Source organism: Drosophila teissieri, chromosome 2L (genome assembly GCF_016746235.2).
Source record: "Drosophila teissieri strain GT53w chromosome 2L, Prin_Dtei_1.1, whole genome shotgun sequence".
NCBI lineage: Eukaryota > Metazoa > Arthropoda > Insecta > Diptera > Drosophilidae > Drosophila > Drosophila teissieri.
In genome coordinates, this window is record NC_053029.1 from 12,957,702 (window position 1) to 12,984,387 (window position 26,686).

Below are 26,686 nucleotides of genomic sequence, written 5' to 3' on the forward strand. Positions count from 1 at the left end.
CCTCTGGGTTTTTTTCCATTCCCATTGATTTCACCTCTAGTATACCGCACTGCCAACAAAAACCAATCAAGGAGAACAAAGAGCAATGAGTAACAAAATAACAAGAATCAAAAGTTCACTCTGCTCGACAACAGCAACAACAACAATAACATGGAGTGTGGACTCCACTTTGCACTTGATTTGTTGTGAAGCAGACGCTAGACATAAAAAAATTATCCAGCTCACCTGCAAAATAAGAGAGATCCGAAAAACAAAAAATAAAGTAAAAAGTGAAGACCAGCAAAAATTGTTCAAAGAATTTTCAGCTGCTGCCATCACTGAAAGAAATATTTATTCATAATTAAAAATTACTTTCAAAGGTATTAATATTCATAAATAAGAATGTACTCATTTTATAAATACAAATAAAATAATACTAGGAATATCGGTGTAAAAATATAATATAAGTGCTTTTATTCGGATTTGCTAAAGTATTAAAAAGGTATTATCACTAATTTTTCCGAGTTTCCCACAGCTGCTACATACTACCTATTTCTTTCTTAATTTTCCTCACCTTTGTCGGAAAAGTTCCGACTCTTTGTCCTTGTGCCTGTCAAAGTGTTGACCCATGTCGACGCCGTCGAAGATGATTTCCCCCGCACAACTCCTTTCCACAACTCGGCATCTCAGCCGGCTGTCCCAAGTGGGCCTTCATTTTGGGGCTAAAAAACTTTTATAATAGATTTCAAATTTCTCAGCCGCCGGATATTCTCTGGAGTAATCAAGCAAATTAGTGAGTTTCTCGAGAGAATCGCAGGCGTGGTCCAAGCCCATTCCCAATCCCAATCCCAATGCCGAATTTCAAACACCCACTTGGCTCCCTCGACAATTTTGCGGTTGGCAAATTGTTGACAGCTGCTGCAGGACCAGGTCCTTCTGCGTTTCCTTCGGCTCCTCCGACAAATGAAGATAAATGCCGAGGAAAAGTAAACGACGGCATAGAGGACCAAAGTGGGCTTTAAAACTTAAAGAGGGAAATCTTCGCATTGTAGCTGGATTTCAGCCGCGACAATGCATTCTTAACAAACAAGTGGGATAGTCGTTTTGAAGTTCAAGGATGTCTACTGTCTACTGTACCCTGATTGCATATACAAATCACTTATTTTCAATTACTTAACTTACCCTTAAAACATTTGTAGAACTTCAAGCATTGATGGGTACTACTCGGGTCAAAATATCGCAGATTTTACTTGGCTGCCAATTTTATTGCATACTTCTTGTTGATGAAGATGAATTGCAGTTTGAACTTTGATAGCAACAAAGTTCACTTCGTTTTACTCGTTCATTCTTCGTTGGGTTGCGCAAAGTTTTGTTTTTCGGTTAAAAAAGTTTTGGATAAAATTGTCGCAATTGCATGTTTTATTGGAACCTTAGCTGAACTCGGATCATGTACATTTTACACCGCGAAAAAAGAGAAGAAATGGAAATTCTATTTCAAAATACCTAGAAATAATATTTAAAGGTTATACATGAAACCTGCAGAATGCACTCTTTAAAGAACCTATTATTACTAGAATCATGGTAAATTAATATTTCTGATTTTCCTAAAAACAATTATAGTTGATTTTCTATCAGTGGAGTGGAGTAAGAAATGCAATAAATGTGTCAAAGGGTCGTTGCAATTACAGACCTTCCCCAGAGAGGCACCACGGTTTTGCAGTCTAGTGTAGGGGCGTGGCATCCGCCCCCTGCCTCCAGTGACTGACAAACTTTAACTAAATTAAAGTCAAGACGAAAAAGCTAAGAGAGGGTTAAGTGGGAAGAGAGGGAGAATGAAAGTTTGAGTCTGGCAAAAACACAGAGCAAAGAAAAAGTTCAAATTACAAAATGCAACAAAGAAGTCGCAAAGGGCGAAAAAGAACTGGAATGGGATGACAAGAATTTGGTAGATAAAAGTGAAACTTGTAAGAAATTAGAAGACAGTGCAAAATAAAAAAGTAACACCGAAATTATTACGGAAATATAAATTATTGGGAGATTCTAACCCGAAACAGATAAAACATTAAAAATTCCTATTTAAATTTGCATAAATTTGCATGCACTGTAATTTTTTCCTTTCTTCATGTTAACCAATCACGTCAGTCTTATTTATTGCTGCCACTGCAATCCAATTATAATCTACCCTTAACTAGGCTAATCTACTTTCCTAACACTCCACAACTTACAATGATGTCCAATGTAGTTGTACTTTTTTATTTTTCGCTCATATAATTATTCTTTAATCTTCTCCATTTTAAGTTTCTGGTTCACCACTGTGCATGTAAGCAGACAGAAAGCGTTTAATCACCAGGTGTGTTGGAGGTCCTTGCCCAAGTGCTTGCTCATCGCGCTTCAGCCGACCCAATTCCATTCGAAAGAGCTTAAATCGTTTATTTACACAAGCAAATGGCCATTAGGTTAATGCTATTTGAGGTCTACTCGGCCAGAAAATCGACAAGGCCAACAAGTTGGCTCACTAAGCCAGAGTTCAAGTTGTTTCAGGCATTCGAATTAGCTTTAAAGTCCATTTGAGCACGAAAGACAAATCGCAACGCATCACATTACACATAATTAGGCTTCTAAGAACACACCCTAATGATGCCGTCCTGTCGTTTGTGGTTTTTACCTGGTTTCCTTATGAAGAGAAACTTTCCGCAGTATAAGTTTCCCGAATTTCCATCCTGTTAACGATATTCGTAAAATTAACGTTATTTCCCTTTTGAAAATGTCGATAGCTACGCTAAATTATTTTAAAAATCAAAAATATTGCAGATATAAAATTTAAGTTGTGTGACTAACTGACTTGGAATAGAGTAAACTGATCAGAGCTATTTCTAAACTTGATCTCCTCTCGTAAATTTAAAATTTTTAATTTTTCATTTATAAAATATCGATTTTTGAACATTTATATTTTCCCTTTCTGGATGCTCGGGAGATATCTTCTGTCTCGCTCCTGGTTTTCTCTCCACTTTGCATGCTCTTCTTCTCCCTCGAGCTTTTGACCTTGAAGTTGGTTCTTTCTCCCACGCTCTCGTTGGAATGCACTGGAAGGTCACTTCTTCCACCTGTCGCCATTCCAATCACCGCAACGATTTCTCGTTCATTTGTCCATCGACGATTGACCGAAAAGGAAGTGCGAGGAAGAAGAAGAGGAAGAGGGAGGAGAAGAGAAGCGAAGACGCTGCGTTTATATATTAAATATATAGCTTTTTTTTAATTAGTCACGTTGAGTTCCGAGTGCCGTGTTAAGTGGAAGTATTTATTTAGGCCCTTAATTTAATCAATCCGACCTCGAGTGTCCGTGTGCGTTAACAGTAAACGTGAAGCGTATTGGTATTGGTAATTGGCTGCCGCTAAATTGAAAGTTTCAAGTTTTCCCGTTCATTATTCGCGTCGACCGTGTAAAAATTAAGTTTGAGATCGCAAATATGTTCACCAGTCGCGCTTCGTTTTTGGCCAATCGCCGCATGATTTTCGATTTCTCCGAGAAGAACAACGACATCTACTTGGAGTAAGTGTGCGCTTGTGTGTGTGTGCTAGTTGCTGATAACTGTAAATGATTCGAGTACAGTGAGGATTCGTAGCAATCCAACACTTCCATCTCAAAACTGCAAACAATGTTCAAAGCTGAATACCTTTAAATAAAAACATACATTTTTTAATATTTTAATTTTATATATATATCATCATATATCATATATAGCAAGCACTTGAAATATGCACTTCATAACTTTTAATGGCTTTTTACAATTTATATAAATTTAATTTCTATAATTATATTGTCTCACTTATCGTGGCTTCACTGTACTAATCCTGGCACTCTCCTTCCAATCTCTTCCAGTGCTTTTGGTATGAGTGATAAGAGCAGCAGTGCAACGAACAGCCTGCCGAATAGTCCCATACACAGCAACAACAACAATCCATCGCTGCTGAACAACAACAACAATAACAACAGCAGCAACGGCACCAGCAGCAGCAACAACAACCTAAACGTCGGCAGCAACAACAACAGCAATCCGAGCCTGGGCGGCAGCAACAGCAACGCACTCGTTTCCGTGGGCAGCAACGGTATAATGTCCGCCGCCGGTTTGGTCAACAACAACAACAATCCGTGCAGCGCCAACCGCAATGTGGTCGCCATGGTCGACGACGACGCCTGCTTCCGGCTGGACACGGACGCCACGGTGACGTACGGCGAGAAGGAACCGGATCCGGACAACATCAAGATGTTCGTCGGCCAGGTGCCCAAGTCGATGGACGAGTCGCAGCTGCGCGAGATGTTCGAGGAGTACGGCGCCGTCCACTCGATCAACGTGCTGCGGGACAAGGCCACCGGAATTAGCAAGGGTGAGTGTTTGTAGTTGGATCTGTTAGTTCGTAGTTTAAGCCGGGCTAAGTCGCACTTTTCCCCATCTCATAGATCCCTACTAAATGTATTGTCCCAAGAATAATGTCAATATGGCATAAATAACTATGCAGAACTTAAAAATAATGGGTAAAACTCTTTTTATTTTAAGATATTTTTTTTATTCTTTTTCTTTGATATGATATGATGTTTAGAGCTTCTAAAGATACTTGTGATTCATTCCTACCGCCTAAAAGAAATCTAACGTAAAGACTAACACCACAATCCCGACAATCTGCATTTTAAATTTCAGATCAGTTGGCCAAATATTTTGGTCACAAAATAGTATTAAGTTTGTCATTCTCAATATTTCCCAGGATAAGTCGCCAGAAAGTATGCTATTGGATTTCATTAGCCGATGTGTTCTACTGGTCAAGCTTCCTATAGTTATGTTCCTGTTAGCGAAAGACCACTGTATGGTTGCTCTCCCCTTGTGCATCGCCTTTGTCTGGCTGATAAATTACCCTCGAATTTGTTGCGGTAAATGGCTAGAAGCTGCGCCAAAACTTTATCGTACCCTTCATGGAAATGAGGGAAGCGCAGACAGAATTAATATGAGATATTGGTCTAGCCAGAACACAAATACACCAAAGTCGTGCATTCGGTGCACACATCTATGTCTCTATGTCTCCTCCTCTCCCTTTTAATTGCATTCACTTGCAATTGCCATTTCATTTCATCAGCAAATTGCTTTTTGTTCGCTATTTGTGCTTGAGCAGACATTTCAATAGCCTTGAGCTCTGCTAATGGAGATTGCACCGAAACTCGGCGAGGCGATGTGTTGATTTAAATAATACAATTCAGAGTATTCAATTGGGTTTTATTTAAGAGTTTAAGGATCAAGGACTAAAAAGACTAGTACTGCGGTGTGCGCGATTCAGGGGCAATCTATAAAGTGGAATTCAATTAAAATTAGTTGAATAATGATTCTTTTAAAGATATATACCTTTTCTGACGTTTTTTGGTCCTCTTAAAAATACTTGTACGCAATCTTCATTAAGAAATATATTAGTCTAAGGCATCGAATATATACATATGCAAAATTCCTGTTCATTTACCCACCTGTCATTCGGTTTTCATTGGAATGGAAACCTCTGCGAATGAAGATAAGGTTCGGTTTCCCTTTTCATTATTCCAATATATTCATTGTGCTGTTCATTTCTCCGCCTCTTTTTCTGAGGCCTCTCAACTGCAGTCAAGTTTCTATATTTATTGATGTGCTCTTTTCCCCCCATTCATTCATAACGACATTTCCACTTCTAATCTTTTTCATTTCCAATTGCCATTTGGCTCCGATTTTTCCATTCATATTTCTGTAAGAGGATTCATTCTTGTCTCGTTTCCATTGTGCATTTGTATATTTTGTGTTTCGAAAACGTTTTGTTTACTCAGCGTCATTGTTATTCCGTATCCAACTGTCTATTTAGCTTTTCCATCTGTATTTATCCCATTTTTTCTGTCTTGTTGTTGTCTAGTTTTCCGACTGCCGCTGACAGGTTCATCCTTATTTTTGTAAAAGTGGGCGTGGCTTTGCTGTTCTGGTCAGTAGTGTCCGAAAAAAGGGGCGTGGCTGGGGGAAATGTGAGTGGGAAAAACAGTTTTAGATGCACTTAAGTGGCGCGTTGTGTTGATGATTTATGACAAGCAACGAAAAGTAGTCACAGCATTTTCCACTCCCAAAGTGCTCATGTGAAAATGTTCGCTTTTATTGCTGGTATTTTTGTCGCTGGAAGAGACTTGTGCAAGTCACAAACACAAAATCGACACAAATTGCATTTCAAAGTTATTATTTATGTCAGCGCAAAGAAGGAAAAGGAGGCGGTTCCTTTTTTTTTGTGGGCGTGCCAGTGACCTACAACGAGTGGTGGTGAAAAAATAAAGTGGATCGAACTTTCCTTATTCTTGGTTACACATCTTTTCATGTATAATCGGACTTTTCAGATATATTATATACATATATTTTTATATTTCATTTTTAACTTAGCTTTAATAAACTTTTAATAGGAGTAAGAATATAAACCTACAGTTCTGGTAAATAACTCCAAAACATTGTGTAGTGAACTACTTTTCATTTAGCCTTTTCTGGGAACACCATTTTCCCTCTTGCATGATGCATTTTTGTTGGCTGCTTTTTTCTCGGTTTAAGCCAGCAAAACTTCCTGCTAACAACATTTCCATTTAGATGGCAAAATGTAACCCAGTTTTAGGCTACCAGTCGGTTAAAGGACCTCATCCATATCCTTAGACTTGTGCAACTTTTTTCAGCTGCTGGCTTTTGTCTGTTGCATTTTTTCCGAGTTAGTTTATTTTTTTGTTGGTGCTGCTGACTCGCTTTTTCCTTTAAACCAAACAAAATGCAAAATGACACTTTTAAGTGCGATGGTTGACCTCTGAACCAGAAAGTCGTAAATAACTAAAAATACCAACAGCAAAAAGAAAATAAAAATAAAAATAAAAAGAATCGACCAAAAAATTTCCTTTTCGTTTCGGACAAGTATTTCTGGGCTAATGCTTCCCTTTCCTTCTGGCACCCCGAAATTGTTATCCTTTTTGGGGCACTAAATTTCGTTAGCGGCCAGTTTTCCTTCCATTTTCCCCCCTCCTCACTAACTTTTCCGCCTCTTTTGGATTTTCGACGTTGTTGCGGGTGTTGCGGTTTTTCGGTTGCTGTTTTTGTTGCACTGCGGCCAAGAGATAAAGGTGAGAGGTGTGAAGGTTACAAGGGAAAGGGAGAGAGGAGAAAGGTGGAAATGGGGGGAAAGGTGGAAACCAGCGGCACAAGGTTAAGCGCTTGGGTCATAATTTATTAGCGCTTGCGGTTCGGCGATAGAATGGTAGGTATTTTCCGAATACGGGATAAATGGGCGTTATTTTTGCGGGGTCGGGTCCTCGGGTTGGAAGGAGTTGGAGCATAGCGAGAAGGATTTTCTGCGGTTCCCGTTTCGGATTGTTTCAGGTGAGAAAAGGTAGAAACAGGTAGCTTTTAATTTGATATTGAATGAGCTGCCAGAGGGGAGCGCTGCAAAATGCTTTGTGGTCTCTTTGGTTTGGAATTTGAAGTTTTCGCGGCTTTGTGGGCAACGAAACGCAGCGAACTATTAAGAAATTGAGATTTCTCTCGTAGAAACTTCGTTCCCAAATTGAGTTGGTATAAAAGAAAATCGATTTTCACCATGGAAAGGCAAACAAATAAGATAAACACGTTATTAGTGTGCATAAGGAAGTCCTGTTTGAAATATATTACAATTTCTTTAATTTAAGTTTATAATGAGGTTAATATTCTATTGCACTTCAAATGATTTTTAAAAGCTCACATATTTAATTGAATTTCTTTAACTCAACATTTATTTATCGCTTCCATTTGTAATCAACTTAATTACATTACGAATTGTAAATTATTGCGATAATCATTAGTTTTAAGCCCTTAGGCTGGGCTTTTTGCAGATAAACCACCCTGAACGTATTCAATTGTGAACTTACTCCACCCCAAACAAGACCATATGTCACAGTTCCCCAGCAAGGCAGCCACGCCCAACGCACCCCCAACGCCCACTTTTTTAGTCGAGCCTGTGATTTATGACCTCCGCCTTATAAAAAACTAACTCGCTGACCAAACCAGAAAAGGAAAAACGAAGAAACCCAGATGAGAATCCACCCAAAGCTAAGGAAAAGAAATAATATAATTCACACTGAGTTAGAAATCGGGGTTAAGTGGGGTTTTCTTTGGGGTGAAGTGTGGGAGAGGAGGTGGTGGGAAGCAGCGGGAAAACCTTGGTCAGTTAGCAGATTTTTTTGGTTGTTTGCTGTCCTCTGCCTTCGTCCCCGTTTTAGTTATCTTTCGACTGCCTTGAGAACTTCATTTTGAAAAGCTTTTCCCAACTCTAAGACCAGCTGTCCAATGTCCAATGTCTCCCCGGAAAAAGGAAAAGTAACGCACTTATCTAACGCCTTCATCGGTCGTTCCCTTTTTTTTAGTTGCCTTCTTCCAGGAACTTTGTGCTCTTGACATTTTTATTTAGCTGCTGCACTGAGCGTGAAAAATGCATAAAATTTCACTTAATTTTATTCCGCACCCCTTGCCTTTGCCGCGCTCCAAAGGAAAAGGCGAATTTCAATTTCAAATGCAGGTCTCGAGGAAGTAAATTTCGAGCAGTTTGAGTTTGATTTCTTTTTTAAATTGCAATTCGGTCATGACTTTTAGTTGCCACTGGAGCATTACTAAACCTTTGTCACGCTTTGGGTGGGAGATGGCAGTATAGTTTCGGTATAGATTTTATTAACTTAAAGAAATCTATTTTCGGTCATAATTTAAGTTAACCAAATTGATGTTGGCATTTAAAGAGAAAGAGCAAATCTTAGTTAGTGCAATATTGCAGTCCTAATCCCAAGAATAAACATCGTATACAAAAAAGATACATTTGAAATTGGCTTGTTTCAGCTGCATCCTTGATCCTGTGCAGCATCTCGTGTTGGGTTCCATTTACTTGTGCTCCTTTAGTCGTAGTCGGTAAATCTGTGGGTGGCAATGTTTGAGGACATTGATTTATTTAACTTCGATTAATTCGTTTCGTTGCACTCTTCGTTCTCAAACGTGTTTCCAAGGTTTTTGTATTTTATGGGTGATATATAAAGGTCGGGATAAATGTAGGTGGGTTTGTATGTACATACGTTACATATATACGTAAGTTTAGTTTTTGCCGGACTTTGGCACGTCTTGTCTGGCGGCTCTCGATTTCATCTTCCTCCCACTTGCCGGGATTAAGTTCTTTTTGTCCAAAAACGTGACTGGGTGTCGTTTTCATCAATGTTGCTGCTGCTTTTTCTTCGATTTTCCTCGGCGTTTCCTTTATTTCTCCTCCGTTGGCAAACTTGTTTTCTATCGCTTTGTTCTATTTGGTTGTGTGTGTTTGTGTGTGTCTTGGGTTTGATTCTAACTGCAGTTGACATGCACATAATGGGAGTTGTGTTAGATTTTTCTTCGTTTTCTGCGTTGTTTTGGTGCAGTTCCGTTGCCTCCTCCTTCGTTATCCTTCGATTGCTTTCCGTATCTATAGCGCCGATCAGCCAGAACCAGAATGCAGTATCCTTGCTCGGCGACTATGTTTTATTGCATTCCAAATGGTTTCGATTTTCCTTCATTTGTTACATTTAACGCTAGTTTAATTTTAAGTGATATTTAATCTGCTGCACTGAAGTGAAGTTGAATGCGATATTTTCTCCCAGCCCTCTTCACTTTTCATTGAAACGATATTTTACGATGGAATAATAATAGAGCCAAAAAGCTTTGTCTGAGATGTAACCTGATTTGTTTTGTATTATAACATAATACCAATTAAATTTTGATTTAAAATCTCTGGTTTCACTATTCACTATACACTATTCACTATTAAATCGTATACATTTTCTGAGAAACTATTACCCAAAGGATGGAAATGGTGCGGCGTTTTAAAATTGTAGTATCTCTTTGAAACGGAAAAACTGGAGATCTCATAATTCACTCACACGTCGGATGTGCCGAGGACTGCGTCTAACCTCACTCTGCCAGATATTTAATGACAGTAAAAAAAAGAGGCGGCCGCAACGAGAAATGAAAATATTTGCAAATATGTGAAAAATGCAGAAAAATGTTGGTGGTGACATGGCATAAAAAGAGGAAACTGCGACAGATTGAATTACCTGTGTGGGCAAAGTGGGGTGGGGTGGGTTGGTTGTTCTCGCTCTGAGCCGGATTCAAAGCCCCCTGGCCAACACGGCTGAGGGGGGTGGGGGGTAGAGCAGCCAAAATGGCCACCACTAAATGCCGCCGATACGCTGGTGGGTAATTGCATTATGCAACTATTGCATTGCCGTATTAAGTTTTGTTGTAACCAGCGCTGCCATCACACACCGCTGAGCCCGAGGTTGAGGTAGGCCTTGAAATTGGGCGGGAAAGTTGTGGGAAAATGTGGGAAAATTGCAAGTGCGGGAAATGGGATGCAGCGAAAAGTATAGGTGTGTGTGTGTGTGAGTGTGCAGGATCCGGAAATGGATTTAACCAAAGCTCTGGATGGTAGTGTGTGTGTAACTTGGCCACAGATTTCGCGCATAAAAGAAAGGGAATTTCTGCCACATCCAAAACAGAACCTACAAAAACGTATTTTGGTAAAATGGAAATGGAATGCCATGCGAAAAGCGAGTCGAATAAAAAGGTAGATGAAATGTTTTCGGGTTTCATTTAAGGGGAAACTTTAAATATTTACTCAAAATATATTTAAACATGACGGAAATTATGTATAAGCATTTTGGGGATACTTCAAATAATGCTTAGTTAGAGGGGTTTTTATTATACCATCTACATGTTAAGTCTGCAAAATACGTATGCATGTATGAAAGTGGGTAGAGAAAACTAATGTTTAAGTTTAAGTATCACTTAGTATGCTGGTCACACTTGCCGTCGGCGCGCACCCTCATAAATTCCAACACCTTTGCCACCCGTTTTCCGCCCAAAAGTCGGCCCAAAACGCCTTCGAGGCACCCCACATCCTTGCCAGGAAACTTGCACTCCAATCTCAAACGCGACACATTTGCTGGGGCTATAATGTTCAATTTAGTGCCAGGCTGTCATGTTGTTGCCACATTTCTCGCCTTCCCGCAGGCAACGCCCATGGCTTACTCAGTTTTCACACGTTTTCCATTCGGCCATTTTCCCCTGCCCACCGCCGCTAATAACAATAATTTTCATAATTTCCCAGTGCCACCTTTTACGAAGCTAGCTCGCAAATAAACTCAATTTAACCCTCATGCTAATCTTATGCGTCTCCCTTTATTTTCCAGGTTGCTGCTTTGTGACGTTTTATACGAGACGCGCCGCCCTGAAAGCTCAGGATGCTTTGCATAATGTTAAAACGCTAAATGGGGTAAGGAAATTTTGATTTGTGTTACGATTTGCCAGACCAACCCTCTCAACTTCATTATAAGTTAAATGGAAATACCCCACTGAATACCCCAAGCAGTTGCAAATGGATGTATAAACACTTTAAAACTGCGTTTCTTTTAAATCAGCTTTAATAAGAAATAATAGTTTTCATTTGAATACCTGGCAGTGCAATAAGAGATAAATTAAAAATTAGAATCAGGCATTAAAGCCCTGATAATTACCCACTTTAAATAGGACATTATTAGTCATCCTGAAATGCGTTCGAGCCTAAACTGAGGCACTTGGCAGCGAAGTGAAAGGGACACGGGCATCACGGGCTTTAATTGGAATTTTCGCTGATCCGACACAAACAAGGGAAAACTCTATAAACTTATCATGGAACGCTATCATCCGGCTGACAGCACAGCAAGCGGGATATTTTGGGGCGGAACGGCAGCATCATCGTCGTGATTCCTCTCGCCTCCTTCATTATGGCTAACTGACTCGCTGACTGACAGATTGACTGGCGTTTGGACTGACAGAGCCATGACACCGCACAAAAAAGCCAGAAACACTGTGGGGCTCAAATAAAATGCATCGCAGGGGGAAATGTTTTTGTAAAGCGCTTGCAAAAAAATCGTGGAACGTGAAATTCTTCCTCCTCTATTTTCCAATATAGTTTTTCCTTTTCTTCTGTACGCTGTACGCTGAATATTTCCCTATAAAATGCAAGTAATTTTAAAAGTTTAGCCCTGTGTCCTGTGGCAGCTTAAAAAACTGCGAAAATTGTTAGCACAAGACACGCGCCAAGGGTATTTCCTCCAGTCGTGCTTTTGTTGAGGTATGATGAAATTGTCGACAAGTTCTCTTAAGAAATTCATAAATATTTTAAATATTTGGGCAATTAAGTAGGAAACCACATATGAATTTTAAGTTAAAATAATAAAGGTTACGAATCTAACAATCTTAAGTACATAGTTGTGTTTCAGATGAATCACTTCTGTGTACTTTCAACATTTTCCGGAATGCATCATTGCATCCTTGCTAGGATACCAAATAGGTCGATCATTATTCCGTAATTTTTCTGGCGGGGAGAGAGCAAGCCAAACCGCAGGCACAAAAATGTCAATTTGCACTTTGGACCAGAAGCAGCTGAAAAGCGGAAAAGCAAGCAGAGTTCTGGAAAAGTTGTCAGCACAAGTGCAAAGGGAAAATATATAGTGGGTTGGGTATGGTCTAAAGGGTTGGGGAGGGGTAGGGGTATGGGTGTTGCGGGGAGAGGTCAGGAGATAGCGAGCAACGTCAGCAAAAGGGAGCGACATTTGGCAATGTTGCTTTTTATTTTCGGTTGCCACTTTTTTGTTCGTGTCGTACCCTTTTTTCTCTGTAGCGCCATCAAATAAGCATTGAATATTATTATTATTTGAAAGCCATGTGTTGGCTGCGAAAAAGCAAGCAGCAGAATGGGGAGAAAAAGCGGAAAAGCTTCCTATGGACAATGCTTATGTCATCACGTTATCGGCTCCCAAAAAGAGGAACTGACATAATTTGCATGTAGCGCCGTGGCTGCAGCTGCGATATTTATTTTAGAAAATTGCTCTGCCACATTTGTGGCGATGACGGCTAAAAGGGCGTGTGGCGGGACATGTGCGTGCTGCATCTGATTCCCATCCCGTTGTTGTTGTTGCTGCTTTTGGCAGTTCCCCTGACAGCCTTTGACGTTGGCTTGTAATTTTCTTGCACAATTTGCGATTGCTATCAAAATGGGGAAAATGCTTTGTTGCTCAAATGCCGGCGAACGTCGGTAGAATTATTTCAACTTTTATTTAATCGCTGACTTTTAGCTAGGGAGCTCTTAAATTCAGTACATTGCTATCAGAAAATGTATCGTTATTTATCAATCGATTTACTTGCCATTCCCTTCCATATCGATAACATATCGCAGGGCTGCATTTCATGGGCCACATTTCACAGATCAATTGCACACCGGCCGATAATTGGCCCAATAGAAAACAGTTGCCTGCGATATTTCACCCAATTACTTGGTGGCAGGAAAAAGCCAACCACGAAAGCTGGTTGACAAAGCGAGGAAAGGACTTCCACCTTCGAAAGTGCTTCTCCTGTTGGAGGGGGCGTGAATGCCGCCTGTGTTTGACTGGTAATTGCTACTTCCTGCATATAAATAAATTGGCAGCATAAGAAAGGCACAAGGTGGCGACGGAGAGCCAGGTTGACTTTGGCTGCAATTTGTAACCAGTCGCGTTGCGTGTATTATTTACGGCCAGCAGAGGTTGGGCCGGGAAAGTAGGAAAAGCAGGAAAAGCGTTGGGTGGTAGGAGGGGAGCAGCGCCCGAGGGAAGCACAAGGACATTGCCTTCTAGCGTAGACTGTCGTCGTTTGTTCGCCGCCCGTTTGCTAATAAATCACGCGCCATTAGCCGAGTTGTAGTTTCACGCGGAGGTGAGGACGTGACACGCGTGAGAGGTTATTAAAACCTATACAGTACATACTCAGTAACTAAAGGCAAAAGACCAGTTCAACTCAAGAAATATCTTTATTAAAGCCCAATGAAGTCGCAAAATGTATGTGGCACTGATGAAGCTGTCTAAAAGTATGCAACAATGTACGTTGCGTTGCAAGGCATTCAATCCGTTTCCTGTTTGCCCCAAATCACGGTGCCATCTCCAAGAACGGAGTGCAGACTGACCTCGTGCCCGATTCGCGGTCTCTTTGAAAGCGGAAAGGGGCGTGGGGTGCGCTTTAAGCTTGTTTTAATTAGAAGACGCTACGAGGGGTGTGTGTGTGTCTGTGTGTGCGAAAAATTACATTTAAAACACGCTGCAAAGTCTAACGCATATTTTAGGATTTTTGCTGCAGACCCTGCCCTGCCATGCCATGCCCCCATTCGCATTTTACACACCGCCCGTGTCCTTTTTAGCGACCGCTGAATAAATGTGTTTGGCTTTTGTCAAGGATTTAGGCGGAGGCTTTGTTCCGTGTCCTGCGAGGCTCCTTTCCGCCTTTGCCTGCATTCCATTCATTATGCAGCTTAAGTGGATGGTGGCCCCGTCGAAAGGAAGGATGGTGTCTGCCCTCCGATTTCCCCTATTGCAGCAAACTCAAACTCCCTTGTCGCCGTTTTCGGCGACTGCATTTTGGCCCTAAGCTCTGTAAATTAATCGCGGCCTTCTCTCTTTCGGCCGGAACCACGGAGCATATTGCGCTCTAATATTTCAAATGTGATTAACACAGCCCGAAAACGGATTTGATTTTAACGAGAGAAAAGGGTAGGATTAAAGTTAGCATGATGCTAAGAATGGAAAGCGAAAGATAGAGGGATTTTGTACAATTTAAAAATAAATACGTATACATTTATGCTCACATTATTTATGCAGCTCCATGTGATAGCAAAGAACAACGAAATAATTCCGTGAATTTCGAAACCAATCAAAAATTAATTCATTTACTAACCCCAACTATGTCAAGGACTCATTCGCAACCCAACCAAATAGTTTTCAGTTTAAACTCTCATTAAATTTTCTCTTCATTTTGTTTTATTTCAGATGTACCATCCCATTCAAATGAAACCCGCCGATAGCGAGAATCGCAATGGTAAGTTTTTATTAAATTCACAAAAACGAGTCCAAAAAAAGTAGGAAAAAAGTGTAGTCGAAATAGAAAGCTATACGCACACAATGCGGTGAATAGATGCGGTGTTTTGTGCATGTGGGCGACTAAAAGTATGCGAAGCCAAAATATTTCCACCGCCAACAAATCAACAAAACGCGGTACAAAGTGACCAGTGAGGCGTGAGAAATATGTGTGCGATGTTCAATCGAAAATCAAACACAAATGGGGGCTTATGGGTGGAAAATGCTCCCCCGGAAAGGATAGAAGCAACATATTTTCCTAAATTAGTGTATTTTTTATAGAATGCATTTAAAACATTTCTTTGCATATTCGTATATTGAAAGTATTTATTTTCAATTCTAACATATTCTACACGTAAGTGTATATACATATTCTAAGAGCCCAAAAATCCGCATCTGCTCCACATTTGATGGGAAAAGCAAGGACGCATGCAGGTGGGAAAGAGAGGGGCTGTGAGTGACAGAGACAGACAGTGAGCGATCAGAATTTTGGTGGCGGTGGAAATTGCGTGCGAAAACGCGGTCAACCCAAAAGCGGGCAATAGTATTTGACAGTTTTTATTGGCAATGGTCAAGGGGAAAACGATGAAAAGCTCTATGGAAGGGAAAATTGCGAAAAACATGGAAAGGCAGCGTGTTGTGTGTGTGTGTGCGTAAACGAACATTTTTTGTGAGGATTTTTCATTGAACTTTCATTTCTGCATTTCGCCTCTCCAGCCCTTTTGTTTCAAAGTTCGTTGTCAGCTGTCGGTCACTTGGCAGTTAATTAAAAACCATCAATTATGTGAGCCAGCAAAAATTGCCAACGCAAAAAAGGAGTGTTCAAAAAGCTGACAAAAAAGTTGCTGAACATTTTTTAATTTATGTTAATTTCAGACAGGAAGCTTCAACCCGCTTACACTTTCGGGGCGGCTTCTTTTAATTACACCCATGATATTAATCTGCTTAAGTGACCACAAAAATGTTGCTCCTCATCCCCCACACACACACACCCACACACAGGGGAAGAGAAGGGAAGGGGGGAAAGGGCCAGTTGACTGAGCAGAATGCCACGTTTAATTGGGGGACCTCGTGGCGTTTATTGTTAACAAGTTGGAAAAAAAAAGAAAAAAAAACAGAAAATGCAAAAAAGTTTCGCTGGCACTGCGAGTCTTCCTGGCAGCCAAACTCCTCCTTCGAAGGCCCCACCATCTGCTTTTTCAGAGATGTGTAATTACGCTTGTACAACATGGCGTATGCTTAATAATTTTCGGCACTCTTTCCTCTGTGTGTGCTTTACTAATTTTTTCCCATCCTTTTTTTTTGTAGTGGGTTACTGATGGATAAGTACACTCAATGACGGTAATGAGGAAAATTATAGTTTTACGTAGCTGCTGTAGGTTGGGAAATATCAGCTTTTCCCATTTGGTTAATGCTATTTCTCAAGTAAATAGACGACGCTAACTACGTTGGCGTGCAATTCTGCTAATTTCTCTATAATGTTTTGTGAATTCAGCAACATGTTTAGACCCATTTGGGGCATTTTGGGGCGAAACCCCCTGCGAGGGCTTTTCAATTTCAGATAAGCCCTTTGGTAGCGACCGCCCGCATTGCGCCTAAAACAAATTCGATGCAAATTCAAGTTGGACGCCATCCAATGTTTGCCGCATTATAGACAGACGACTATAGACGGCGACTCTCCGACTCCAAACAGCGAAATTGCAATTCAATTCAATATTCCAAACTAGACAGAGAGAAATGTGGCTTGTTTCGTGATTTGGCACTTTAACCTCGCAACAGCAGCAACAACATTTTAAATAAAAACCCCAAACGAAAACAACTGACAAAAAAGTTTGGCTAGAGCCCACAGCGGAAGCGATATAATAGAAAAAGATGGCAGGAATATTTTTCCCCCTTGTTTCCTCTTTTTTTCTATGGTTTACCGCCAAAGTGTTTGGGGCTGGGTATGTGGGCGGTGTTCAGAGCCTAGAAATCGAAAAAAGTATTCCTAGAAGAGACAGTTCAGTTGTCGTCTCAGCGTAACAACAAACGGAAGGTGGCAATTTAATAAAATGCTTGAGTGAGTCGCCGAGTTTTGTTTCCTGCTTGGCGCTGGCTCACGCTTCTTTCCTCTCCTTACTCCGAATTTTCCTTTTTTTGGCCAAAGTTCTTTTCGCAAAAGTGTTGCATACTTTTTGGCAGGCGGAAATCGCTAAAGAGGACAACCCTCAGATTGGTTTACTTCTTTCGTTTCCTTTGCCATAGGTATTGTTATTCTCGATTCTTCGACTGCCTTGTATAATAGATTCTAAAATGTCTTTTATAGGGCGCTTTAGTCAAAGGCTTAAAGAATCGTGGGAATCGAAGCAGCCGCCTACAGCAAAATAACACGGAATATATATTGGTGCTGTAAATAGTGTTCTCAGAAAAGCATTATAGGGATAATAGGTTTCCCAAGAACGAACTAAAACGTTTTAGACTTGCTATTCATTCTAACCTAACATCGTTCGGTGTTTTTTAATCAATTTTACGAATGCAGTTCAAGAATTTGAAACTCCAACCATACGATTTCCCATTTCGCACAATGCACATCTTGCTCGCTTAAAAGTAATACTGCGTATTAAAGCGAGTCAAACAATCAAGTGAATTATCCCCAACGATTTGTTTACCTTTGATCTTTCATCACAAATTCAATCAACGATTGCAGCTTGCACATAAAATCCCCGAACCCACAGCCACAGAAAGTGCTTTCCTGAAAACTCCCCCTCAGCCATAAATACCGAACAAATGACTTCTCATTTCCACCTAAATTGAAGCAAAGGAAAAAGGAAAAATTGCATTCAAATTTTATGACACTCTGCGACTCCGGAGCTTTTCCTCTCTGACCCTGGGCCGAAAACCCTCAACAAAAAAGAAGGAAACCCAGAAGGACATAAATACCTCAAGGAAGTAGATAAGGGGAGGAGGTGGGAAACAAAGGGAATATTGTCTAAGGGGAAAAAGTGCATAATAACAGCGATTTGCATTACGTTAAGTAAAAAAAGGATGGCAAACGAGACAACAGCAAAATGTGCAAGCAAATCAAATGAGTAAGCAAAAGTGGAAAGCGTGGGGAAAGCGGGGAAAAGGGGGCAAAGAGGGGAAGGTGAGAAAAGCTGCAACGTGGTAATCAGAGCAATTTACATGCAAGCAAACTTCAAACAGACAACGAGGAAAAGCGGAAAATACAAAAATAAGGAGCAACGAGTCCAAAGACAATGTCAAGTTTTGAGGGATTATGGGGGAAAATGGATAAGGGAAAGGAAGCTACTGGGGTGATATTAAATCTTCAAGTTATTCACAATATTCACTTGTGTAGGTTGCACCAAGCTTTCATTTTCTGGCGGAAATTTGTAGATATATTGAAGGATTTATATATATAATTTACATGTATAATCCTTTAGAAGTCAAGGACATTTGCGATAGTATATATTCTTGATCAGAACCAACAGCGGAGTCAAATAAAGCATTCTACTTACATATGTATAGCCCAGTTTATTCGATAATATCTTTGGAATTATACATATGTTATAATGGCATTGCCATATTTAAATAATTCACCTAAAATACTAGAAAATACATTTAAATGACCTTCTCTGGGAAGTAAACATCTTCACGTTAATTACGTGAATTTTCGGATCTCCAGCGAAATAAGACGAATCCATTTGCCAACTGCAGAGCCAAAACCGAAGGATGAAATGATGGTGGGCGCTGTTGTTGTCGTGGAAATGTGGGGGAACATATGAATTTTTGCCCACTGCATATGAAATCGATATGCAAATGTTGTGCGAGGTTTTCCCCGGCGTCAACAACAGCTACAGAAAAAAAAAAATAGAGCAAAAAATATGGAAAAAAACAGCGACGTTGGCGGCTCCTTTCTGCTACGATGATGATGATGCACGTATTGTTTGCTTGTAAACATGATAAAAATTCAAATTAGCCATAATATATGGCAAGTCAAGGAGAGTACACACACACACATACTCCTCGTATGAGTCTTCATTTTGTGGCGCTGAAATGCAAAATGTGCCAAGAAATTACCGCACAAACTTTTACCATAAGTGTACAAAGGAACCTTGAACAAATTACGTATTGTATTTGCATTTCTCGTTCCTTGCCTGCTCTATAAATCAATGAGTCCACTAGAAGGTGAAAGTTGAACTTGATGTAGTTGAAACCTATTAGCTTAATTAACTTTTATAAACACCTCACAAAATGTGCTTTAATATTTAAAATGGTTTTATTGTTAATCATCAAGTTCCATTTTAGATATCGAACGTAATTAGAATATGGTGATATTTCACATGAATTCTTAACTTTCTTTTGCAAGCACTTTTTACAATCACAATGCGTTTGTGCGTCGCAAGGGGGCTCTAAACCAACTTTTTTGTGAGCATCGAAACGGAGCAAAAGGTGTTAATTAACTCATTAGCATCAGGTGCTAAAGAAACAACCAGTACAGTGGGCGCTCGGAAGACGTGTATGAGCAAGAATACACACACATTCATCAAAGGTTGACGATTGAAGAAGAGAACAAAAAGTAAGCTAAGCTAGACCCACATTAAAAGTCACTTAACAGAGCTCAACGCAGAGTCAACAATTTCACAAGGCAGCCAGAGTTGCTAATCAAGTTTCTGCAGCTGAGAAGCCGAGATGCCGAGAAGCATCTTTGTACGAGATGAAATTAGATCTAATATGCGATGAGTTTAGGGTCTAGATCTCGAGCGCAGGTTAGTTGCATTTCCAACGTCAATCAGTTCGAATCGAGAGGAGAGCAGACGGCTGGCTGGCTGGCTAGCAATCAACTTGATTTATTTTCCCCACATCGCGTACGTGCTAAAATTCCAATTTTCGCGTTTCGCGTTTCCGAGTTTATTTTGCCTTTTTTAATTGAGCCTATTGTTTGGTATTTAAATTCGATGCTGCGAATCCCTTTCGTCTGCCCTGTTCGGTTCATCCAGTCCTGTTTGATTCGCTTTCATTAATGGACGTTGCATGTGTGACGTTGCTTAATTAGTTGCCATCGCCATCGCCATTGCCATCGCCATCGTCTGGTTCTGGTTCTGATGACTTTTCCTTTTTCCTCGGCCCCTGATTGATGTCAATTTATTTTTAGTGGATCGAGTTTTGCCAATACTACTCGTACGTCGGGCAATCGGGCAAAAAAATTGAAAAAGTAAATAGAGAGTGCGCCTTTGCACAAAGGAATTTATTTAAATCACAGCGAAACTTATCGGTGATGGACAGGCTGTGAAAGTGAAGTAACGAAGAACCACGGAAAACAAACCAAAAATATTTACATTAAACGGGTGTCTCTGCAAAAGCTTACAAATAAATTGGATTTTCACGGAAAATCAATATCAATATAAGTAAGTCCATATTGGAACTTTTACATTTATTTAGTTTATGTGGCGTCTATTCGCAAATATGCAAGGACTTCCCTTTTAAATCCTTGTTTAGGCTAACTAATATTTGATTTGTAACAAAAATACAATTAACATGCGATATATTATCCGATATATGTATATCACCCTTTGGCAAACAGTCCATCAACCTCTTCCTGCAATTTGCAAATGTCGCATGCCTGAAATAAATCGCAGCGCATTGCAGCGATTCGAATTGAAATGATCCAAAATAAAAGCGGGCAGCGGATTCATTGTCTTCGAACCACTTCTAGTGTCACTTTGCAGAACTATAATTAGTATCGATTTAAAGAAGGCGGCATCTGTGTGTATAAAAACCGAAGACGAATTGCCAAACGCTTTAATTGCGATCACGGAGGAGAACTCTCGATGCCAGCAATTGTCTGAAAGAAAAGACTGAAATCACACGCTAAAAGTGCGAAATCTCCAAGAGAAACTCACTAAATAATTTTTGTTTACTGTTTTATGGCGAATCGAGTCGGAAAATATAAACTAAAACCATTTGTGTACTCATATATATCTGATTGTTACACGTTAAACGTCTAATAAAAACTATCGATCCAAAAAAAGGAATCCAATATCAAAGTAAAACAAATAATACTTAATAATTGTGCGTGGCTAAAAAAGAAAAGTAAACAGTAAACACCCAAAAAAAGTTGCGTGTATTCGAAATATTGATAATAAAATTCTTGAATAATAAATAATCAACGTCTGGGAAGAAGTGTTAACTTGCTGATAATTGAGTTGAATATTCGTGTTTAATATTTATTATATTTGCTTATTGAATTTTCCACTTCACTCGTCTGTTCGAGTCTCACGATTCCTGTTCTGTTTTTAACGCTCTTTGCTCTCTTGCTCTTTCTCTCTGTCTGTGTGTGTGTGTGGGTGTGTGCGTAACTGTGTACGTGTGCGTGTCGAGTATCTGTGTGAGCCTGAGTGTAGTGTGAAATATTTTCAAGAAATTCTCTCTTCTCCGCTCGCCAACGTCGTCGTCATCTCATCATCATCTGACATGATAAATAATTCAACTGCAATCGGTTTCGTAAATAGCCAAAAAGGAGCCAACGGATGCGGATGCGGATGTGGCGACGAGTGCGGATTTTGTGAGGGAAATATAGCAGAGACAACAGCAGCGCGAATATCTGAGCCATCTGAACCAACAGCATCTGAGAATGTTGCCTTCATTGGCGGCAGTGGCAGTGGCAGTGGCAACAGTCAATTATCTGCAGTAATTGAGAATTTATCCCATAACAGCGACGTTGCAGCCGCATTGTCCTTTCACCCAGGAGCGTCGTCATCATCATCATTATCATTATCACCAGAAGCAGCAGCCTCAGCAGCCGCATCAGCCTTAACATTATTTGCTGGAGGAGCAGGATCCACCTCGACAACAACGCACCGCTCCACGCATAAATCCTATCCGCCAATAAATTCAGCATATTGGCTGCCATCGTCGCATCCATCACCGTATGCGGTGCCAGGTAGGAGCCGCAGATTCCTCTCAGATTCCACTCGATGCTCCCCACTTTTCCACTTTCCCACTTTCCACGCTCCCACTTTTTACGCTCCAGAAAAATGCGAACTTTAGCCAGTGATGAAATCGTGATTCTATCGCAGTTACTTAAGCTTTTATTAACTCGTAAACAAAATGGAAGAGTTATATTGAGTGGCTCACTTTAATAAACTTATCTTTGAAATATAAAATAAAAAAATAGATACCCAGAAATTGGTTCCCAGAATTTGAGGATGCTAAAGATATCATATAACAATGAATATAGTTTGTGCTTTGTATGGTATTATTCACAACTATTACCAATTGAAGTAGTGCCTAAATAGTTTGTTTACTCACCAGTGCCATCTCTGGCAGTCCATGTCAGTTATCGCTCACTCACCCGACCTTCTCGACCTGCCGACCTCTCCGCCACCCACCACCACCCACTCATCCGCCCTGTGGGCCCACTCCCTTATTGATGGTCTGTTGATTTCGAGTGTTATCTACCTTGTCGCAGGAGTTGCCAGGAGTCGTCAGCCGGCCAAATTGCCTTACATTCACATTACGATGTACATATATCCCTCTCCGCTGGCGAGTCTCCTTTGGCTGCCTTTTAAAATTGGGTAATTAAGGCAATTTATTGCACCACGCGCCTCTCGTCCTTGTTGTCATTCGCCGGAGGATTGAGATTGAGGCAGGATTCGGACATCAAATGGCCAAGGCATCGGCATTAAGCAAATTGCCCATGACCCAATTGGTCTTTTAATTGTTGCCAAAATAAATTCGGAATGTGAGCGGATTGCAAATAACGTTTCTTCAGTTGTGTTATTCCAACTTGGAATTTTGTAATCAGAGAAACTACTTTTCTATTCTAATTTCTTCATCTGCACATCTGAATCTCCGAATTGAGTTTCCCTTAAAGTCGAGTTTCGCTAAAGTCAATTGGCTGGATATTTTCATCAACAGCCGCACTGAATTTTTCAACCTTTACGCACACAATTTCCGCTCCTCACTTTATTATCTGTTAATGTCAAACCACAAGCGAGACAAAAAAGAGCAACATCTGGTAAACATGTTTAAAACCTTACATTTTTTTTTTATTATTCGGGTCTTTATCACCTGGCTGTGTCCGAGCCAGAAGTGCCACGCCCCTTTCGCCCACGCAGTCATCAGTCGGCCACAAGTTTACACTTGACTTCGACATTATTGCGCTCAGAAACTTTCGCTGTATATTTACCAATAATTTATCCCTGACATACACGTGTTGCCGGCCTGACACTTTTTCCGCTTAATACACTTCAGCAAGCCGTCCGTGGCAGAAGGACACCACAATGAAGGACATTGTGCCTGCATCTCTCGATATGGGAAAAGTAAAATTTTATATTTTACACTTTATTTTCAATGAGTGTGTGCGTAAAATTTCAGTTAAGTGTGTGCAATTTTATGTGGGCAATGTGCAGAAAACGTAAGGGAATGCTTAAATGGCTTTAAATTTGTGAGAGATAATATGAAAATGTATGCGTATCTTAACTCCCAATTCTGTTGTTTTCACTTACATTATGTCACAAAATTGGTATAAAATGAAATCACGTTTCTACTGTTCATCAATGTGTTAACCCATCCTTTCTAAGGATTCTGAACCCTCGACTTGCGCACTTGTTACTCCATAAATCACTGCTGGCCAAATTGCCATGCAAATTTTAACTGCTCTTTAATTTTCTGCTAAATTAAACGTTAAATAAACTGCCCGAGAGGCCGTGTCCGTCCACCACGTGAACGTGACTGGGTCACAAAGCGCAGAAGAGTATAGAAGTTTAACAGAAAATGTTTTTTTAAAAACCAATTTTCTCGCACACAAAGGGGAGTGAGCGAAAGAACGGCAGAAATTTATAACCTTTAATTGCTTTGACCCAAAAAAGTGCAGCAGCCAGTAGGGCACTACGATTCAGATCCTGGCTCGGTGGGTGGTCCTGTGATCCTGGCCACAAACGCCAAATAGCCTATGGGCGGTGTGTGGGCATGGCCCAGACTACTGGACCCGCATAAAATTATTTTTTTATTCCGGCACCCTTTTGTTGTTGCAGCCTAATGCATTTTCACATTCAGAGAGCACAAACGTGTGCCATTTACCCACATAGATGCCACTTTCTACCCGCAGACGCGCAGATGCACTACAAAAAAAAGGTCAAATGAGTTCATAAATGAGCTATGACAACTTTCATAAACTTAGCATATGTGCTATGTGGTAGTAAATATAAAACATAATCTTAGAACTTTGTTTGCGAGACTATATTAAACAGCCTAAATGATGATTGGAAATAGGTCAGTTTCTACTTAGAATAGAATAACCTGCACTCATAGAATAGAATACCCTAAGTGACTGCCTTTCATTCCAGTGTAAAGTAACTGGGATGATTTGGCCTGGCCTCCATTGCGAGTCTGATGGCGAAACCATGGCATTGCCTAATCTAAGAGCCAGCCGGGTTTCAGTTTCCATTCCATAGTTGCGCGCAAACACCCTGCCCTGCTCTGTTTCGGCCAGACTAGTTGCCATTTTATGCAAATGAATTGGTTTTTGGGGGAATTCTTCACACTTTGTTTGGGGCCAAACAGGATGGTGGAAAAGGCTTGGGAGAAGACGGAGTCCTGGTGGAATATCTCAGGGGCAGGGTATTCGCACTCAAGATGCAAATGCAGCTGCATTCCCAGAGCTTCTTTGGCTGCCTGGGCCGACAGTTGTTGGTTGGAGTGACAGTCTGACGCACTGACTGAATGATTGCAGAGCCAACTGAGGGAATGACCGACTATCCGACTGACTGACTGACTGACTGTCCAACTGAGTGACGCATGGCCGCATACTAAGCCCTGTTGGTTAATGGGCAAGTGGAATTTGGCTTAGAAATATTGCGTTACTCACAGTTCTTTGAATAACTATGAGCTGAGCTAAGGAATTTTCCAGAAACCCATCTTTCATGTTGCTTTAAGCAGTATGTTGTTAAATATATAATATTAAGAAGAATAAAAAGTTTATTCGGCCACCAATTCAATTGTTTTGCGCTTATCTCGTTCAACGTCGTCAATGTGCTTACTTATTTTTAGGCCCATTCAAAGTATTTGCATATTTTCCATATAATATTGATAAAAATGGTTTCAGTTGGGGCCATGAAAGCGAACCCTTCTTTCCATTTTTATGCATATATGTTATTATCATAATCAAACTGGAACTACTTACTTTCACTTTCCCCTTCTTGTGTTCCTTATCCTTTTTGGAAAAGCATAATAAAAAGGAAGTGTAACCCAAAAAATTGAGGGAGAGCCATAAAATACAATAAAGGAAGTTGAAAGTTCTTCGACACAGAAACCCATTATCACAGTTACACACACTCGCACACACTCATTGTTCAAATCAAAAGTTTTGACCCCACATACACCGCCATAATGGACATCCATTCATATTTGCCCGTTCTCCCCATGTGTGTGTGTGTGTGTGTGTGGGCGTCCTTCGTGTCCTTTGCTTGACCCTCAAAATGTGTAAAAATGCAAATAATTTCCAAAGCAATAGCCATCGTCCTCGCTCCCACTTTCCCACTTTCTTGCCTTATTGTTATGCTCTTGATTATGTTGCTGTGTGAGGAAGGATATGTGGGGATGTGTCTGCTCGTGTATGCTGGAAAAACATGTCCTTTTTATTGCCTCGACATGAAAATTTATGTTTCCCGGGCAGTTCCTTTGGCCTCTTCTCTTCCATTTCCCTTTTTTCTGTGGCTCATTTTATTGGCCGGCTGTTATTTCTGTTGTTGCAATGACATTTTTGTGGCTTTCATGTCATATCGATTTATTAACCTGTACGAACTATTGTCCATCGTTGCTACCGAATTGATAAATGAGCCAAGTTTGTGGAAATCGTTTTCGTCTTCGCCTCCATTTTATTATTGCGGGGTGTTGAAATTTATTTCATTCGTGTCCGCCTGCCTCATAATGGAAATTTATACGCTAAAGTTCCCTTTTTGGTGCAATTATCTTTGATATATATGCATAATCCTTGTTAGTCCTTCGCCACTTCAACGTCGCCGCAACTCCACTTGATATTCAATATTTTTTTGTGCCCAGAAAAACGAGGGGAAAATAGATTAAGCACAAAGCAACACAATTTCAATGCAATTAAAATGTAAATTTCTTTTATGCATTCCCAAAATATATGCAGAAAATAAAAGTTGTACTCGCAAGGAAGAAAGGGAACGGCAAAGGATTCCCAGGAATAAAAGGGACTAAATATATGCGGGGTACCGATTGTGTCTAAAAGTGGAAAAGGACTTAAGTAGAGACGTTGAGGAAAGACGCTTCGACGTGGTTGACAAGCAGTTTATGAAATATTTGCAAGTAATTAATAAGAAACAAGTTGAGTGCATCGACTATTAGATACCCATTAGCCAGCCAATGAATGTGAGATAGAGATTTCTACCCAAAACCAACTACATATCTTCCTTGCTTAACGAATAAGGGATATTAAAGGCGTAATAGACATGAAAATAAATGTTCTTAATAAAAAGGAACAGAACATCCTGCGAACATTTTGCCCTTCGCTGAACTGCCGACTGCTGGCGATTAAAATTTAAATTTTATACATCCAGCAACGAATTTGCCATAATTTCGTCGGCAGCTCCGCTCCAAATTAAATTTAATAATGCATCGGATTTATGTTGGCATTGGCGGAGAGAATTTCATTAGCCAGGTGGAAAAGTGATACATACACATATACATATACAGAGCTTAAAAGCCATAAGA

At 40.3% G+C, this 26,686-nt stretch overlaps 1 protein-coding gene across 3 annotated transcripts in view; it reads left to right on the plus strand.

Annotated features, from left to right (window-relative positions):
- The window catches only part of LOC122611714 (CUGBP Elav-like family member 2), a 105,641-nt gene that overhangs the window by 60,168 nt on the left and 18,787 nt on the right, over nucleotides 1-26,686 (plus strand). For 2 of the 3 annotated variants that reach the window (XR_006325548.1, XM_043784988.1), the window contains exons 3-5: nucleotides 3,860-4,365; nucleotides 11,237-11,319; nucleotides 14,882-14,930. Coding sequence is in view for 1 of the 3 variants with exons in the window: in XM_043784988.1 (XP_043640923.1) it covers nucleotides 3,860-4,365; nucleotides 11,237-11,319; nucleotides 14,882-14,930 (638 nt within the window). In the remaining 2 variants the exon portion in view is untranslated. Of the gene's footprint in view, nucleotides 1-3,115; nucleotides 3,530-3,859; nucleotides 4,366-11,236; nucleotides 11,320-14,881; nucleotides 14,931-26,686 lie in introns of those variants that run through there. The other variant, XR_006325549.1, reaches the window with a different exon arrangement.